Raw genomic sequence first — 18,994 nt, 5'->3', positions numbered from 1 at the left:
TATATGAATTATGTTGTTTGGTTTGAAATTTGTTTTTTATAAGTTTTTTAGAGCTAGCAGAGCTGTTGGGTCAAGATTTTCCTTCAAGAAGTGGTCGGCAATGGACAGATAAATCAGTCTGTGGCTTCTTCCATGCAAAAACACGTCTGCCACACACTTTGGGTATGGTATGACTCTTTGCACTTTTGTAATAATTCAGTGTTTCTGTATTTTTGGTATCATATTTACAGTTTATCAGCTTTGTATAGGATTGCCACTTGAGTATTTATCTTTAACATTAAACATTGTCAATGTAAAAGTGTGCTGTTGTCGAGGCTAGCCCTCTGTCACTGGTTATGGAGTAGCTTTAACTGATGGATTTTATTTAATGTGATCTGTAGAGTAGTACCCCTTTTTTCTACCAGACAGAGGTGGAGACAAAGGTATCCTATGAAATATCTTGTATCTTTTTATCTTGACACTCAACAGTGTCCAAGAAAATAAAACAATTTCAATAATATTCCAAAAGCCATTAGAACCACTTCACCTAGATCATTGTTACATATAATTTATTCATCTATGTTCATGCAGTGTGGGTTTTATGATAGGCAGGGCTGTATTAAAACTGGTAAAACTGTCCAGTCAGATCCATCTTTGAATTTAATCCACATATTTCTCAAAGACAACATGAATTCATAACTCAGAATTGTTGTAAATTATTCTCTTCCCTTCCGCTGTATTCGCGCTCAAACTGAAAGCTAAGACTGCAGTTATAAACTAAAACATATGCTTTATCTTTCAGGTTTGGCAATTTTAACCCCAAAATTGCAGGGCTACCAGCTGAACTATAACTACTGGGCCTAACAGTTGAATGATATGCTACTGTGATGCATACCCAGCCGGATCGCACATAAGCAGTGACACGATTGATAAAGCTTAACCATACATAAGAAAAACAATAACTGGATTTAGTTCAATTTAATTTATTTAAAACAAAATTACTGGTACATGATTCTTGGTCAGATTTCAACCTGATTACATCAGAACTGAGTGTATCATTAAGTATAACATTATCTCTGAAGCTTATAAGAAAAAAATCATTTTTAAACATTCCATTATGTCAGTGCCCTTGCAACAATCTAGTCATCCCTTCCTTGATAATCTTCAGGGTGGCCATGTCAGTCTGGATTGTCTCAATTAAGTGGGCCATGCCATTCTGTTCCATAACCAAAAACTGAAAAAAAACAAATCATTAAATGAAACAGCATAACAAACAGTAAAATCATTACATTAATATTATTAATTTTCCAGTCTTGGCTTATTCTATTGAATCATTACTTAATAATAACAAAAACCTACACAAATATAATTCTTAAGATCTCATATAAATCAATGTCATAATTTCAGTAGTTTTAGGGTGATTAAATCAGGAAGGATGAGGATAAGTGGAATACTGGTATGTGTGGGGAAACTATATTTTTGTTACATCTGAGATGAGAATTTAAGAATACTGATAATGTTTAACCTGTTTGATATCATCCTGTATAGATGGATCCATCGAATAGCGCTCTACTTCTCTTTGAGCTGCCTCTTGTCTCTGCATTCGCATCTGTGACAGCAATTCACTTACTTGACCCTACACACAGAAACCAAATTACTTAGCTTGTCAAAAAATTCTAGGAAGAATGTATGACATATGCTTTATTATAGATTTTACCTTGAACTGTGCCGGTGCATTAAGCTGGTTGTGAAGTGCCTCTAATTGGCTCCTAAGGGCTTCTTCTTCAGGTTGCAGAGCAAGACCCACTTTCCGTGATACCTCCTGCTTCACGAGGACCTGTTATAGCAAAACAAAATATTACTTCTGATTAGGTAAGTCTGCATAATAATATATTTTACATGCATACAAATGCTTACAGAATTCTTGAAAATACTGAGTAAAGATTGTTAAATGGACCAAAGTATAAATGCCAGGAAAATGTTAAAATTGATCTTACATGAATATGGTGGGGGTGTGGACTTTATTCACCTGGCTTGGGGTAAGGTCCCATTAGCGGACTTCTGTGAACACAGAGTGAACCTTCAGGTATCATTAAAGCAGGATTTTCTTGACCAGACAAGCAACTAATAACTTCTGACCCTCTACCATGGAGTTAAAAATGTTTTATATATCAAACTTTTGTGATGAGGCTTATGGATAATAAATATGAAATGATGGAATCTGTTTTAAGTTCCTAACGTTAATATTGAGCAGCAGTTCCCTGTGTTTTCCACAAGTCTACACGTCAAGTCAGCACATGCTCATTTTTTTGTACCTCACTGAAAACGGTGACATTTTCCCAAATTTCTCTCATTTTTTCTGGCAATGACAAGAATAAATGGACTGAGCAAGAGATGTGAACATTAGTAAAGTTTTAAAATGACTGTGATTAGGGCCGATCATAAAAAACTTGGTCAAGGCAGCTCAGCCCACAATTCAATCCAAGAACCTTCAAAATGCAAGTTAAATGCAACATAACAATTGGATCAATGTTAAGACAAGATATATGACAGACCTGGAGCACTCGGTGTTCTAACTCTTGGAATTTGCGACGATATTCTGCGATCTTGGCAACAGTAGCTGTGTGGCGTCGCTGTAACTCTGCAATATCCTCAGCTACACGATCCAAGAATGCCTGGTGTAATTTAGTCTCTTGCTCTTGACACTTCATTCGCCAACGTACTTCACCAAATCCAATCACTGGTACTGGGATATACTTTTCAGGGTTTGGATTGTCCAGTTGGGCCTGTTTCCACAGTCGAGGGTCAATGCCTACAAAAAGAAGTGAACATCTAAGAGCACATTTCATGGCTGGAAGACTGCCTTTCTCAGATTCTGGCTGTGAAAATTTAATATACTTTTCACTCTAGATTGCCAGCCATTAGAAACAATATACATGCAGATGAGAGAGATCTTGTCTCCAGCAATAGGAGTAACAGCGGCAGAGGGATAGAACCAGGAATGCCTACAGGTGCTACAGGCACAGAAGTTCTTATTAGTGCATAATTCGTGTGAGTTGTTCAGGCATTAAAAAGGGAAAGCAACAAGAAAAAGAAACTTACAAAACTCAACAGTTTCTTGCTCCATTTCTAAACAATATCTTTTAAAGAGCAGAAAAGAAAATGAGGAACAGTTTAGTACATATAAGAATATACTATGGATTAATAGTAAATACCTATCAAAAATGACACAAGAACTTTAAAAAAACTAAAAGGTAAGGCAGATTATAGAGTCAGCCTGATAATTAGATTGAAGACATTTTATACAGTGTGTTTAAAAATGGAGAAGGATAATTAACACAAACCTAACCGAAAATCAGAAGTGATACTGTCATTAAAATTAAAAGTATTACAAATGTTTCTTAGGTCTAAAAGGCTAAAACATATAAGGTACATTCATAGTTGTCATGATGAACCTCTTAAAATGTTTCTTGCCAGAGCAAGAGGATGGCAAGCCACAAATGCTGGGAGGTTAATCAGTCTCTTCAGTGTTTGCATACTTGATGAGAATCATGTGATCATGTCTAATGACAGACTTTGGTATTAGCAGTATTAGGCGTTTCGATTCTGTGACTAGAGTTGGTTGTAATATTCTCTATTATATTATTTCTAACTGGCTTCAGACTCTATTGGCTACCTACCAGCTGGTGGATTTTCTAGGTATTCCTTGATCTGGTCTTTGTCTGGTGTCACTTGCGCAAAAACATTATCGGCACCCAGGGTTGACAGCTGCTGCTTCTGCATCAGCAGATATGCTGACAACTCTGTACCAGGTATGCGCCTCATGGACCCTAAGGACATGTTTCATAACAAATATGCCTCATTATACATTGTACCATCAGGAAGGGTTAGAACTGAATAGCCTAAATCGGGTGTTAATTTATACTGATGACAAATTTTCCTATGTGAAAATAATAAATGCAAATGTATCACAACCTCTGAAGTTACATTCTGAACAGTCATTATATTTTGGATATTAAATATTGTTAGAGTCATGGACTCAGGACAAATATAATAATAGACTAAACCTCCTGGTTCTACTACCAGAGATGTACAGTATTCAGTTTCATTAATTTTTCCCTCTTTATATTTATTATATGTTACCTGTAATACTTCTTTCTTGGACATATATAACCACCTGAGTCTTGGTTTCAGAGATGGGTTTCAGGCCTTCAATGGTAAGAGTCAGGTTTGGCTTGTTGCCCAGTACCATATTCAGGCTCGTCATCAGCTGTGCCTGTTGACTCCTGCACAGACAGTACACATACATACAGATATTCCAACAGTGAGCAACATTGCTGCCATCTGAAAGGGAGCAATATCGCTGGATTTCTGTCATGCTTTAACTAAATACTAAAGCATGGGACACAAATCTCATGCATGATTCGAATATGCAGTAACGCAGACCTGATCTCGTCTTCTTTCTTGTTGAAGGTGAGTGCCACTAGCCCATGAGCATTGTCTGATGAAGGCTTGCAGCTGTATCCAATAGCCTTGAATCTGCACAATGGATTCTGTGGTGTCAACTCTATTGGAGGAGCTGTCTGTGAGTAGTAAGCTGGAAAGTGTATAAAATGTAGTGTAATGAAATGAAACTGAATGTTTATATGTAGTAGCTTGCATTCCTGCTTTGTATTCAGAAGGTTCATTCAAGTAGACAAGTGTACATGCATGTATTATATTACTGAATGTGAAAACTGAGTACTTACCTTTGCCTGTCCCCCAGAGAGCTTGCAGTAAGTTCCACCTTGCCAGTATAGGGTCTCTTTCATCCCCATACACATTACAGTTAAACACGGCATTGTACAGAGCCTCCACAGGATTTGGTGGAACCTGCTGTTGTGGTTGGATTAATCCTGTCAGTTAACAAACCATTAATGAAGATTAAAAGACCCATTTTAATATGTAGCAACATACGAGGTGCGATCGGAAAGTTTCAAGACTGTGTCAATAGCGGGCGAACCGGATGTAGTACGAGCTTCTGCCTTTAGGGGGTGCGGCCTACATTCATAGTGAATCAGTGTGCCAGCCGGCATCATCGAATTAGCATTTGTTTCTTAGTTACGGGCGTTTTGGTAGTGCATTACACCGACCCTCCTGCGATTTCGGAATGGCGTGTGCATCAAATTTTGCCAAAGACTCGCCAAAACGGCTACGGAAACCTATGAAATGCTAAAGCAAGCATTTGGGGAGTCCGCAATGGGTCGTGCACAAACTTTTGTGTGGCATTCACGTTTTAAAAATGGCCGAACCTCTGTCGATGATGACGAGCGTTCTGGACGACCATCTTCGAGCACAACGCCCGAAAATGTTACGAAGATTCGGCAGGCCATTCACGAAGATCGACGTCGTACCATCAACGACTTGTGCGACATTGTTGGGATAGGCTATGGGACCTGTCAGCTGATTCTAAAGGAAGAACTCCACATGCGACACATCATGACAACGAGCCAGCGCACACCGCCCTCAAAGTTCGGCAGTTTTTGGCCTCAAACACCATGGCCGTCATCCCGCACCCTCCTTATTCGCCGTGTGACTTCTTCCCAAAGATGAAAATTCAGCTAAAGGGAAGGAGATTTGAGACGATAGAAGAGATTCAGGCAGAATCGCAGATGGTGCTTGACAGGCTGACAAAGAAAGATTTCCAGGGATGCTTCCAGGCCTGGCAGCGGCGCTGGGATCGTTGTGTTCACTCCCAGGGGAACTACTTCGAGGGTGATGGATGAATTTAATACCTGAGGTAAGTGTACAGGTTTTTATAGGCGCAGTCTAGAAACTTTCCGATCGCACCTCGTATCTACAACAAGACTCTCTTTGTTATTACTACTAACTAATGGTGTTTCATACTTATTACCTGTTAAATTTTGTTGCAAGGTTACCTGTTCTTCTTAGACTACTACATTTATAAGCAAAAGTAGAAAGAATAAAAATAATTCTACCTTGTCCAAATGCTAAACTACCAGCGCCAGTACCAAATCCTCCAAAAGAACCTAGCATGGGTGCCTGCTGCTGTTTTACACCAAAACTTCCAAATCCTCCAAATCCTAGAAAGCATATATAAATGGAATAATCGCATATAAAGTAACTGTTTTGGTTCACATGACACAATATAAACTGAAAACATTAGTCACATTTTAAACCCTCTGTCATTACTGTAATAAAAGTCACTGTGCGTTTGTTTGAGCATGTCTTGATATGCCATCAATAGAACAGGAAGAATAATACACTAAATGCAATATTCTTCTGTGATATCTGGTAATATAATCTAGTAGAGTAGAACCAAATTCTTAAATAACTGAAGACACTGAATCGGTTTTAAAATGTATTTTCACATGCCTTGAGCATGTGTTTGACCTGTGACATTTCTTAAATTTCAGTTCCATTTCACCTCAATTTATAGTTCACAGAATTACAAACTGAATTTTAAGCAAATTTTATCAACTTGAAATCAGATTTAGTTTTAGTTCTTGGCTGCCGTACGCATCTTGTTCCTAAAAATTTAAAAATGTTATCATAAATGTGAGTCAATTAGTTCTTTGGTCAGAAAACCCTTTACATTGCAGAGAAAGTGTTTCAATGTACATAATATTGGCATTTCAATTTCAGAGGAATGTAACTTATTTTCAATCAAATTTCACTGCATGAAATATACATGACTCAAATACTTCAAGGTATCACAAAGTCCCTTTGCATTGGCAACAAAGTCTTCTAACAACATTTGTTTTCGCACGGTGGAGAGCATGAGGAAATCCATGAAAACCTCAGTCAGGATGACCAGTCTCTAGGCAAAGATTTGGAACTGGGACAATGCAAATATGAAGCAAGAGTACTAACCACTCAGCTGTAACATTCAATCTCTTTAACAATAGTTCAATATCTTAATACCATGTTTAATGGCTGAGGTTTTGATATAGCATGGCCTCCTCGAACCCCAGACCTGTCAAAACGCAATTTTTCAGTGTTGGTTACCATGAATGAGAAATTCTCTAACTGTACCTAATAAATGTTCAAGATCTAGAAACATTCACAAAGGATGGAAGAAAAGTCTACAAATCATGGACACAGATGAAATAATGAAGAGAAGGTGACTTAAATTGTAATTTCACTGCAAAGGGACTTTTGTGGTCACTCTGTATATGAAAAAGCACCTATATGTAATGCTCTCTGCAGTTTAGCAATGTAATAATTACAATATGTAGAAGCTCTTCCTTTTTCACCTAATTTAAATAGTTACTTTAATGGGATTTCTCTTGTAACTACATGAGCCTTACCCAAATTTGCAGTGGTTGTTTGTGGTTGGCCAAATAAGGGCCTTGTAGTTGGAGTTAATTGAAAAGAACTCTGAGTTGTGGGAGCAGTGTTTCCAGTACTCCCAAATCCTCCAAACCCTCCAAATGGGCTGCCACTTGCCATCGTTGTAGTGATGGCTGTTGCTGGATTAGAAGTGAAACTACTTCCAAATCCACCAAAACCACCTGTTGTTCCAGTAGGGGCAATGGATGAACTGAGACCCCCAAAACTGAAACCTGAACTTGTAGTAGTTGTGCCACTGCCTAGGCCAAAACTAGGAGCTGTAGATGTTGCACCACCAAAAGAGAAGCCAGTGTTACCAAATCCAGCTGAAAGAAAAAGCTGTATTTTAAAAGTTTAACATTTAAGACTGAGAAATCCAAATAGAGCAAAAAATCAAATCTTACAATAGAAAGCATTTGGTTTACTTGTTCTCACTCACATGACTGTCAGTACCATTGAGACATATATATTCCCTATACTTGGGACTTAATTAACATCATTGTTACTGACTGTAAAAAAAATTCTGTGATTTCCACACTTCAGGCATTTGAACTTCCCTCTTCTTTGTGTAAGCTGCTTTAATTTATTAGTTTTAAATAATTCTTATATTTTGCCTTGTGTATGCATGAGAATATTTGTTTACTTGTTTATTAATTTATATTTATTTATGTGTCATTATTTATATATAAGAATTCATATTTTAATTCAAATTAATGTACAGCCAATCAAAAATCTTGTATTTCAACAAGTCAACACAAGTATGAGAAATTAAGAGTACAAATAACCAGGAAATACATTAAGATGGGGAAGACTGCAAGTTTCAACTAGGAAGCTTTAATCATGTCAGTAAGAATTGAATTGAATTAAATGTTAACATATCAGCAGAGATAAGTTAAAGTTGTCTGTTTTCATGACATAGTATGTCTTAATGAAACAGCAGTAGTTAAAATTAAAACTTTTTTAAGGAACAAAAATAAATAAAAAGTAAAACAAGGATGAGACTGGATAAAATAAAAACTTTGAGCCATTCAAATTTCTGATTCTATACAATGTTTGTGAATCAAATTTTGAAACCAGTAAACATTCCTAAGATTTTTTGTAGTTTTCTTGTGCATAAAAAAGCAACTGAGTGCCTTAAATTTGAAGCCTCAAATCACATATTGATATTAAAACTACTGGAGAATGAAAAAAAGTTGTGTGAAGTGGATATAAATAGCAGGAAAACTGAAAACAATATTTGCTGAATAGTCCATTTAGAAAAGATGTATTCCACAAAACCAATTTTTTTCTTCATTCACATTTTTTACCTATTTTGTAGGTTTTATGATTCATCTATTTTTTTGGACATTGGCAGAACTCCTTGCATGAATGGCTTCTGCCTATAGGAACATAGAAAGATGCGGACAAACATCCATACCTTGAGTGGGACTCAAACCCACAGTCGCAGCGGCCAGGCGCACGAGGTCCATGCCTCAGACCGTGTGGCCACTGAGCCGGCATTCCACAAAACCAATTAAATTCATTTATTTAAGTGTTACATGTAATTCAATTCAGTTCATTTATTTGATAGCAATAGTAATAGTATTTCACACACACATATAATTTCTATACATAATAAAAATTATTAGTGAGGTTATTTGTTTGAATTGTGTTATTTTTGTGGTGTTGATTTTGTATCTTTTATGTTTAGTTTAGTTACCAACACTTTGCATAGGTTATACATTGTCAGATGTTTGTAATGAAATTACAGTTGTCTGTTTTAAGATGCTTTTCCAGCATATGCATCAAGAGATTGAGGAAAAAATCAGTCTGTTAGCTTGTCTCCAGGTCATTAACTGAACCTGAGATCTCCACAGATATTAAGCAACAGTGCTGACTCAACCACAATATTCAGTGACATGGATTTCTGTCTCTCTTTGTAAGTCAGGAAATGGAACCACAAGAGGAAATATATGATACCACAGGAAGACAAAGTGTTTACATCCTTCCCACTATGTTTTACATATTTTCAGACCAACAACAGCCCATTTGCAAGTCTTGTTGTTTTCAGGTATGAATTAATTTGAAGTAGAGAAAACATAATGTATACATGTTTCATAAATGTATGTACTGCTTTCAGAACTTAGTAACCAAGATGGAAATTGAAAGAACACTAGAAATCACCATATCAGTCATCCATCAGATTGTGTAATTCTTTCTTTAAAATCAGCACACCTCTCATATATGTTTTGATAATTACCTTTTGATTTTAATACAGTGTTTGTTTTCAGCAGATCATGATGAAGGCTGTGTGTTTTCTAATGGCTTTAACTGCATTTGGGTGTGCATTGGGTCAAAGGAAAGGAATAACTGTAGCACCAACAAGGGACACGTTTAGCATACAAACAGTTCCAGCTTGTCCAGAGATATGTAACTGTACAAGAATGGATCTGCATAGTGCCTTCAAAAAGGCAATCTGTCCCAGGATACCAAGTTCTCTGCATTACAACATCAAGTCATTACAGGTATATAACTTGCACTAATATATCTCTGCTAACTAGGTAACTCCATATGCAGAATTCTCCTTAAGCAGTTGACAGTTATGGAAGTTGTCAAATCCTGTTTTTATGAACCCTGAAAGTTTGTCAACATGTTCACAAAAATCTGTCACTTGACATCCTGATTCAGTTAAATACTATCCAGACCTTTACACCCTCATTCTTTAAGCTCCAGATACATGTCTTACTTCAGGTTTAGGAAATTATATATAGTAATTAAGAGTGAAAGTCAAGGATATAATACATCTTTATTACAGGTAATTGGAGACATCTATTCTGTTACACGTGAACAGATATTACAGATTGGAGGAGAACTGTATATGCTTGATTTGAGTGGCTGCAACATTATCAACATTGAACAAGGTGCATTTAATTCAATGAATAATCTTGTCAGCCTGAAATTGTCCAATAACAACATCAAGGAAATTAGCAGCGGAATGTTTTCATCTTCTCATCTGAAAGTTATTTATCTGGATGGAAATAATTTGGAGAACATAGAGAATGATGCATTTTCCCAACTTAAAACACTTCAGAAGCTATATCTGCAACACAATAAACTTCTGGACATTCCCATTACATTTCCAGGCTCACTGAATATACTAGATATTTCCCACAACCATATTTCAACTATTACTATGGATTTGAGCAAGGTAAGATTTTGTGCTCCAAAATACAAGAAATGTGTATTTGAATTTGATATATATATATATATATATATATATATATATTTTTCCCAAATGTATTTTGTATTCCTCACTGACCGTATTCATTTACATGTGTACAAAATATATGTCATTTGTAAACATTACAGAGTTAATCCATTATATTGCACAGATACAATTTATTTTATCCTTGCATTTTATGAAATATATGTCAATATCAGAAACCATTTCAAGTAAAGTTACAGACCTTAATGAGATTTACATGTTGTGTGTCAATTATTTATGTATGATGAATCATTTTTCATAAATCTGATTTTAAATTATACTGGTCTTCATTTAAAGTGTGGTTAATTTACTAATGTGGCCCATAATGAAATCTGCCTGACAAATTTTATTGTAGACTCCAGTACCCAGGTCTTATGGAACATTCAATGATACTGGAGATTAAACATGCAGACAGAGACACAAACATTATGGTTAATTTCATTCTCTTTGTGCATAGGATACTTTAGAAATAGCAAAACAGAAATCTGGTGATCACAATTAACCCGTTATGGTGTACACCAGACTAGTTTTAAAAGGAAAAATTGTCGGTGCATCTGTCCCATTATAATTACGGAAGAATTTGCCAATTTGTTTGAAACTATTAGAAAGGTCATGCAATTGTTGGTCATTCTGACTCCATGTTTTAAATCCTCAAATCTCATAATTTAAATTCCAGTGGTGCCACATGCTTTAACAATCGTAACTCTGTATTTTGGTCACACAATATACTTATGGATTTCATATGAATCTCAGAGTAGACAATGAGTATTTCCTTAGACAATATTTAGAACTGAATTTTTAAATATTATTTAGCAGCATCAAAGGAAAAATGGGTGAAAATAAAAAATAAATTTCATACCATAGAGAAAATTACTCCTGTTTTGTATTTTGGAAGTACCTAGTTAGAACTTCAGATTGCAGACAGATGATCCTACATGAGGTCACTGATATCCAGATACTTACTAGAAGTTTTAAAACAGATCAAACCACTTTTCTTCCACATTCTTCCCAACTAACCTTACATCAGTATTTTTGTATCCCATTTGAATCTACGAGGGTCGCTCATTAAATAATGCCCCACATTTTTTTTCTCAGCCAATAATGACGATAGAAAAGTGTACTTTTACATGCTTGAGATTTGATGTTTCTCGCGTTCGTGTACGGAGTTTCAAATGATTCCAACCAATGGCGGAGCTGTAGTGAACTGTTAAAATGGCGTCTGTGAACGACTCTCGTTACAAGCAACGAGCTGTAATTGAATTCTTTTTTGCTGAAAAAGAAACTGTGGTGAACATTCATAAATGTTTGTGTGCTGTGTATGGAAGCTGTGCAGTCGATAGGAGCACCGTTGGTCGCTGGGCTAAGAGAGTTAAAGCTTCAGGAAGTGAAGAAACCGAGCTCCATGATCTGCCGCGCTCTGGGCGTCCTGCCACAGCCACCACTCCAGACATGTTGAACCGCGCGGATGCCATTATTCGTGAGGATCGGCGCGTCACAACTCGACAATTGGCCCAACAGCTTTCAGTCAGCAATGGAAGTGTAATTGCAATTATCCGGGCTCTTGCATATTCGAAGGTGTGCGCAAGATGGGTTCCACGAAGTCTCACAGCAGACCACAGGATTCAAAGGAAAACAATTTCTTCTGAATTGTTGGAAGCGTTTTGATGCTGAGGGATCATTACAGGTGACGAAACCTGGATACACCACTTTGAGCCGGAGACAAAAAGGCAGTCAATGGAGTGGCATCACCCTCAATCACCGAGAAAGAAGAAATTCAAGACAACTCCCTCCGCCGGAAAAGTCATGATGACTGTCTTTTGGGACAGTGATGGGTTCATTCTTGTGGATGTAATGCCAAGAGGTGCGAGACGCGTACATTGGGACCCTGAAACCCTCAAGAAGCGTTTCCGACGAGCTCGGCCTCACAAGCATCCAGCAGAAATTTTGCTCCTGCACGACAATGCACGCCCTCACACAAGTCCGAGAACCCGGGAAGAAATCACCAAATTGGGTTGGACGGTGCTGCCCCATCCACCCTCCGACTTTCATCTCTTTGGGCCACTCAAAGATGCTATCCGCGGAACAAGATTTGAAGATGACGAGAGCGTGATTCAAGCAGTGAGGACATGGCTACGTTCACAGGACAAGAGCTGGTACCGGCAAGGCATGCACGCACTTGTTCCACGATGGCGTAAAGCCGTACAAGTTGATGGGGACTATGTGGAAAAATAGTATGTGTAAGGGAAACATTGATTTATATTGTCACTAAATTTCAGCCATCTTGAATAAATATATTCTGAGGAAAAAAATGTGGGGCATTACTTAATGAGCGACCCTCGTACATAACCTCAGTAGTTTATGTGAAATTGCACACAGAACTAAACAAAACTGGAATTTGTGGCAATTGATAAACTAGTAATGGGTCACATTAGTTTCTGGCCAATCATAATTCGAATTTAGGGCTTTACATCTGACCTGGCTCTTAGCTGGATTCAGAATACGAAAGACAGCATATCTCGGTCAATAAGTAACTAGCTACAGGCTGGATGGACAGGGTTCAGTATCCCATAAGGGACGGGATTTTTCTCCTTGCCATAACATTCAGACTACCTCCAGGATCTACCCAGATTTTAATTCAGTATTATAGGGAGGGTGGTCAGAGCATGATGCTGACCACTTGCCTCCATTTAATGCATGTTTTGCAATACAAGCCGTCACAGTGGCCGTGTGGTCGCTTGGACCGTGGGTTCGAATCCCACTCAAGCCATGGATGTTTGTGTTTTTCTGTGTTGTGCTGTCCTGTGTATAGGTAGAGGCCTTGTGACGGGCTGATCACTCGTCCAAGGAGTCCTACCAGCTGTCTAATAGATCAAAGCCAATGAAAAGTTGGGACCCACGGATGCTCAAGGCACTGAAGAACGGGTCGCCTAAGTAAGTATTCCTATACAATTTCATGGCAAGATGCTTTAGCACAAGAAAAATTTCATCTTCACTTATGACCTGGTTCTTGACTAGGCTTAGAGTAGAAAAGTTTAGTTTAGTATATTATAAATTCTTTCTTATTTTACCACATATAACTTACCAGGCTTTTCCTTTGTTATACAAACATTTTATTTACTATAACCATTAATATTGGTCTGGTGTCTCAACAGATAAATCTGAAGACCTTGGATCTATGTGGAAATCCACTAAATGGATTCCCTTCTATAAAGTCATCAAGAACACTGGAAACTATTTGTCTTGAAGGCAAAGCTGCTGTTCTGCCATATCACACAGCTGCTAATTTTCCTCAACTTGCAGATATTACTTTGGTGGCATTAACTCATCCTTTCCGGGCTGAGCTTGATTCAACAACACAGTCTGAGTTGAGTAAAGTGAAGAAACTGATTACTCTCTCCATTGGTAAGATTACTGTACAGTTTATAAGGAAAGTTATGATCATACCGTCAACTGACATTTCCACCAGGACAAAGACTTCATTCATCATTCTCCCTGCACTCCCATCAGCAAGGCTCATATGTTCACTACTTTCTTATTGTATTTTAAGTGTCTTTCTTCCCCCTCTCTCTTCCTCTCTCCACTTACTACTTGATCTCCCTAATGAATTCTACTGTCATCTGTGTGCAACATGTCCAAACTACTGTATCGTGATGTAGCAGTCACTTTAGGCTGGGGCCACACGACCATACAAAGTATGTCCGTTGTAATGCACATCGTGACGTCCGTCATAGAATTATGAAGGGGTAAGACCACAGAACACAACAGCTTCTTCCGGCTACATTGGGGCAACTGACGCATCACACTGCACTCGTGTTGCAACGGACGTACTTTGTATGGTCGTGTGGCCAAGGTCTTAGACTTGTATTCAGGAGGTACTTGATCTGTAGCATAGCAGGACTACTGGCTATTGTGACAAGTTGTCCAAGGAGTTTCATCTCATCAAATTAATGCCAGGATAGTATGTTTGAATAGGCTGTGGCCCATTCCTTTCAAACTCCTTACATTCTCATTATTCATTATCATCTTTTCATTTCATTTGATGCTACATAACCAGGTGTGACTACAGACAAATAAATTAATGGATACCAGCAACAAATACATTTCTAGCATGTCCAAATTTATTAACTTTAACAAGTTATTTATTATTATGTGTAAGATGCAGGTAACATTTTAAAGAATGTTTATTGCACTGAAATGGGATTTAACACACTGTCTCCCAAGCAGTTTTTGTCAGGTATACATTTTGTCACATGACCCACCAGCGACCCTAAACAAAATTTAAGAACTCTTCTTGTATGAACCATGTGATACTCCAGTGGCTATCCTGTCCCAGCTGTGGTGTTAGAAATACATCATTTCACTCTATGAAAACTGAGCCTTCATATAATGATATAGTCATGTGACCCACTAGTGTTTCTGACAATACTCAAATTAATTCTCATGGTAGCCAGTGTGTTATGCCCCCATATATGGGGCTCTTCGCTCAACTTAACTGCAGGGTTTAATGGTTTGAAATATGCTGCTGTAACCCATGGACAGCTGGACCACAGAGTCAAAGTTAACCAGCTGTCTTTTGCAATCATTTTTCCCTTGGGTTTCCTCAGTCAGGCTTTTTTTATTCTCCTCTGATGAATTTACTATAATGATTACCAATAATATTTCCATCTATTTGTATTTTTGTATGGTTTTAAATTTTGCTTTTTGGCTGTAATGGTCCAGATCTGAAAATGTTTAAAGTTAAATTTTACTTCTCAATGTGTTCTTATTACTCTGTGAAAGCACCTGAACAGTAATAGCCACCTTCTTATAACATCTCTCAGAACATGTTTCAGACTTAGTTTCCAGGAATTCCAAGCAAAGAATGTAATGCTGGGCTTTTTTATTAACTGCTCTACAACTTGTACATCTGTTCAACTTTTGTTCCCTGATCTTAACATTTAATGTTAATATGGGGTTTTAAATGCGTTCTGCAATATATTTATGTGAAGCACACTGCTAAACTGTATAGTGACTAGCTACGGGCTGGACGGCCGGGGTTCGATCCCCGACGGAGGCAGAGGATTTTTCCTCTAGCCTCTGCGTCCAGACCGGCTCTGGGGCCCACCCAGCCTCCTATCCAATGGGTACCGGGGTCCTTTCCCGGGGGTAAAGCCGGCCGGGGCGTGATGCTGACCACTCACCCCCATCCAGTGCCGAGGTCAAGGAAGAGAGGAGCTATACCTCCACTCACCCCAAACGCCTAGATGGCGTATAGTGGGACAAACTTTACTTTACTTTTACACTGCTAAACTGTGGGTAAGTGAATTTTATTAAGTGTGTAAAAAACTTACTTTGTATTTCTGGAGCCCTGTATGAAGTCCACTTAGGTGAAACAGGATCATCAACTAACCCAAAAATCAATGTAAAAGGGGTTATCTAAAACATACTTAAATCTTTTCTTTTAGTCAACTACCATATTCAGAATCTGTCATTCCTTACTGGTATGAAGAACTTGGCCAGCTTGAAGCTACAAAACATCACGTTACAATCATATCATGGCATTGACAAAGTTATTGAAAGCCTGGAGATACTGTCAAATCTTAGTTTGGACCAAAGTACACATCTTGTCAAGCCAATACTTACAAATGAACAGTTGGTGTCTCAGTTAACAAGACTTCATTATTTGAGTTTGAGACACACACAGCTTGTAAGTCTGACACAAGAGAATATCCCAGAAAATACTCGTCTTGATATTAGTTACAATCCCCTGCACTGTGACTGCCATCTTGTGTGGATACAGTATAGAGAAAGAGACACTCTTGGAAAGTTTCTACTCTCAAAGAAAGAAACAACATGTGAAATGCCAAACAATGCTGAAGGGCATATGTTGCTGGAGAGTGTTAGCCCAGCATGTAATGAAGAGCATACAGCTGGAGTACTGGAACAGACTTCTGATAATCCTGAGTGGATGTACACTTCTGATGCCTACCTCAGCAGTACTTCCACAGAGGTACCAATAAAAGACAGGCTGACTAATATTTCCACTGCCTCCAATGGTACAAACATTGGTAAGTCTGTTGATAACACAACTATATATATTGTTCTTGGCATTGTCCTGATAATTCTCATAATTGTAGGAACTGCTCTAGCTGTGACTCTTTCCATTTTGAAACGTAAGAGGAAATGCCAAATTTCTCCTAATGGAGGTGAAACTCCAATGGAACAGCAGCATCAGCAAATGAAGCAAGCTTCGTCAAAAGATATGCTAATCAAGAAATAATTTTGAGGACAAGTCAATATCCTAGCCAGGACTAACCATACAAAATAAATGATTATGATACATTTTCTTAAAAGTGTCTTATGTTGCATTGATTTTGAAGTATTTTAATAAAGTTTACAAAAATATTACTGTGAACCTGAAAACTATAATTACTAAGATGTCAACTCTTTGCAACTGATTTGTATAAATGATACCTGTGTTAAATTATTTAACTGAACCTTGTTCTACTATTGTTTATTATAAAGTAGTATTACATGGTAACTGCATCTTTAACTTTGTCACTGTTAGTGAAAATATATTTGATGTCAGCACTGAGAATTATATGTATTTAAATACAACACACTATGAGATAAGAAATTTACCATAGCTTTGAATGAACACAACATAAGTTATTCATAATCAAAATAATACTAATAAGACAAGAATATTTTGTTATTCTACACAGGAAAGTTGGTGCTTTTCAAAAGAGGTACAGTTTTCTTTTCTGAGTCTAATATACATTATAAAACATTTGCCCATCTGTTTGTAAACTCCTCAATGACCCTGATAATGTAGTACTTTATCACTGCTGTTGATGGTGATGCAATGATAATTTCAAGATGTTCTGTTATTTCACTGAAAATGGCTTTTGTCCCAAACAAAGCAACAGTTATGCTGTGGGCTTTACTTACATCTTTATGTCCATACAAACAGTTATCCACAATATAAGACCAATTTACAGATATAACCTTCATGTGCCAAATTCTAACCTCAGTAACTATCAAAAGTTTAAATCATGCTATAAAAATGTTTGAGCCAGAGTTAAAAAGAGTATCTCCTATCTCACCCCTCATACTCAACAGAAGAATTTCTTCTTCTATGGCGCGACAGCCTGAAGTCAAGCCTTGGCCTCCTTAGTAGAAGAATTTACATCACCCAAAAAGTCTCAACTATTATAAATACATGTAAGTAATAATGGTGATGGTTTCTCATCATAATTTTGCTATAATACTGTAGTTCAAAAAAATCTTTAAATAGCTGTTATAAGTATGTATTTATATTTGTACTAGAAACAAGTATTGTATTTGTGCTATGACCTGTTTTACATCCTTGGCTTAGGCCTATGAAGGATCTATGGAATGTAAATAAATTCTATTCTACAGTTTATTTATTTTAAAACATATTTGACTGCTGTATTCATTTCCCTGCAGTTTATAAATGATTGCATTTGGTGGCAATTCATAATACATTAACCATTATATTTCTTCCTTTATAACTTAAGAAAGCAAGTCTTGGGGATGAGTTTCAGTAATCCCTTCCATATACTAACTTCTGCATGGAAAAAGTGCCAATGTGCATTAGTATAGTGATACATTAGCATGCTGTTTTCTAGCTTATTACTAGCATTTCAGAGGAATGTATTTCCTCCATGTTCTACCCTGAACATAACCCAGAAGACAATATCAACTCTCAAGGCCTTGAAAACCTCAATCATTCGTTTGTAGCAAGTTTTATACAGTCCTAGAGACAGACCACACTACCACCTGATTTGGAGTCTATTAAACCATCCAACAACGTGCAACACGATTAAATACATACAAAACCCTTGACGAGGACTGAAAGATATGTGCATCGAGGTAAATTATGTATTTGCACTTACATAAATGCAGTGCGCTGCGATTTAATCCGATGGGAGGAATAAAAAGTCCGGGAATAGAGGTTACAAACTGAACCGACCTTTCGTTGTAGTGGCTGTATTTCCCACTCCGAAACCAAATGTCGGTGCTGCGGATGACGTTGCTGATGGAAAGCCAGGGGTAGATCCTAAACTAAAAGCCATCGTTATATGTGAATAGCAGAAACTGAATAAATGTGTTAAAAATACTAGAATATAACCTCTTCCCTTATTGTTAGTCACATTATACAACAGTGTGACCACTGTACCGTCGACATTGTAGTTTCCCTTCTGTAGGCTAAAATTTCTTACGCATCCCACGATGATGATAATAGGTCTGAATATCCCTTTAAACCTTAGTTTGTGTTCTGTAGATAAATGTGAGGTAAACAATGTTGTAGCTTTATCAGGTGTTCTTTATGCTTTACAGTAAGCAAAGAACACCTTATACGTATGATCTTGAGGTTTCACGGCGACTTGGTATAATAAGCCTCCCTCCAGCTACCAGCCTGTTAACCTTACATGG

General features: G+C 37.4%; 2 protein-coding genes across 3 annotated transcripts; one reads left to right on the top strand and one right to left on the bottom strand.

Annotated features, from left to right (window-relative positions):
• Window positions 1-946: 946 nt before the first annotated feature.
• Window positions 947-18,953, bottom strand: LOC110838435 (nuclear pore complex protein Nup54). Its single transcript, XM_022081616.2, has 11 exons — window positions 18,531-18,953; window positions 7,290-7,637; window positions 5,958-6,062; window positions 4,728-4,874; window positions 4,426-4,576; window positions 4,123-4,265; window positions 3,660-3,809; window positions 2,535-2,791; window positions 1,697-1,816; window positions 1,505-1,615; window positions 947-1,213 (listed from the first exon to the last, which is right to left on the bottom strand). The coding sequence occupies exons 1-11, from the start codon at window positions 18,631-18,633 to the stop codon at window positions 1,100-1,102; spliced, it is 1,749 nt and encodes a 582-aa protein (XP_021937308.1). The 5' UTR covers window positions 18,634-18,953; the 3' UTR covers window positions 947-1,099.
• LOC110838434 (uncharacterized) lies at window positions 8,951-17,171 on the top strand. Of its 2 annotated transcripts, none has more exons than XM_022081613.2 (5): window positions 8,951-9,361; window positions 9,585-9,815; window positions 10,106-10,498; window positions 13,708-13,957; window positions 16,000-17,171. In XM_022081613.2, exons 1-5 carry the CDS (start codon window positions 9,242-9,244, stop codon window positions 16,812-16,814), a joined length of 1,809 nt encoding a protein of 602 aa, XP_021937305.1. In that variant the 5' UTR covers window positions 8,951-9,241; the 3' UTR covers window positions 16,815-17,171. The 2 variants fall into 2 exon arrangements, with proteins under 2 accessions (XP_021937305.1, XP_021937306.1); XM_022081614.2 differs by having other exon boundaries at window positions 9,349-9,413.
• Window positions 18,954-18,994: the final 41 nt, after the last annotated feature.

This window comes from Zootermopsis nevadensis, unplaced genomic scaffold, assembly GCF_977971745.1.
Source record: "Zootermopsis nevadensis isolate Lab colony 2312 unplaced genomic scaffold, Znev_1.0 Znev_ptg000002l, whole genome shotgun sequence".
Lineage (NCBI taxonomy): Eukaryota > Metazoa > Arthropoda > Insecta > Blattodea > Termopsidae > Zootermopsis > Zootermopsis nevadensis.
This window is presented reverse-complemented; position numbering and strand designations above follow the sequence as displayed.

Excerpts from the sequence above, each read along its gene's own strand:
- LOC110838434 (XM_022081613.2), top strand. The coding sequence starts at position 9,242 with ATGGAACCACAAGAGGAAATATATGATACCACAGGAAGACAAAGTGTT. Across the intron at positions 9,362-9,584 it reads GCAAGTCTTGTTGTTTTCAG|ATCATGATGAAGGCTGTGTG; the intron begins GTATGAATTAAT and ends TGTTTTCAGCAG. Across the intron at positions 10,499-13,707 it reads TTACTATGGATTTGAGCAAG|ATAAATCTGAAGACCTTGGA; the intron begins GTAAGATTTTGT and ends GTGTCTCAACAG.
- LOC110838435 (XM_022081616.2), bottom strand. The coding sequence starts at position 18,633 with ATGGCTTTTAGTTTAGGATCTACCCCTGGCTTTCCATCAGCAACGTCA. Across the intron at positions 4,875-5,957 it reads TAGTTTAGCATTTGGACAAG|GATTAATCCAACCACAACAG; the intron begins GTAGAATTATTT and ends GTTAACTGACAG. Across the intron at positions 1,214-1,504 it reads TACAGGATGATATCAAACAG|TTTTTGGTTATGGAACAGAA; the intron begins GTTAAACATTAT and ends GTTTTTTTTCAG.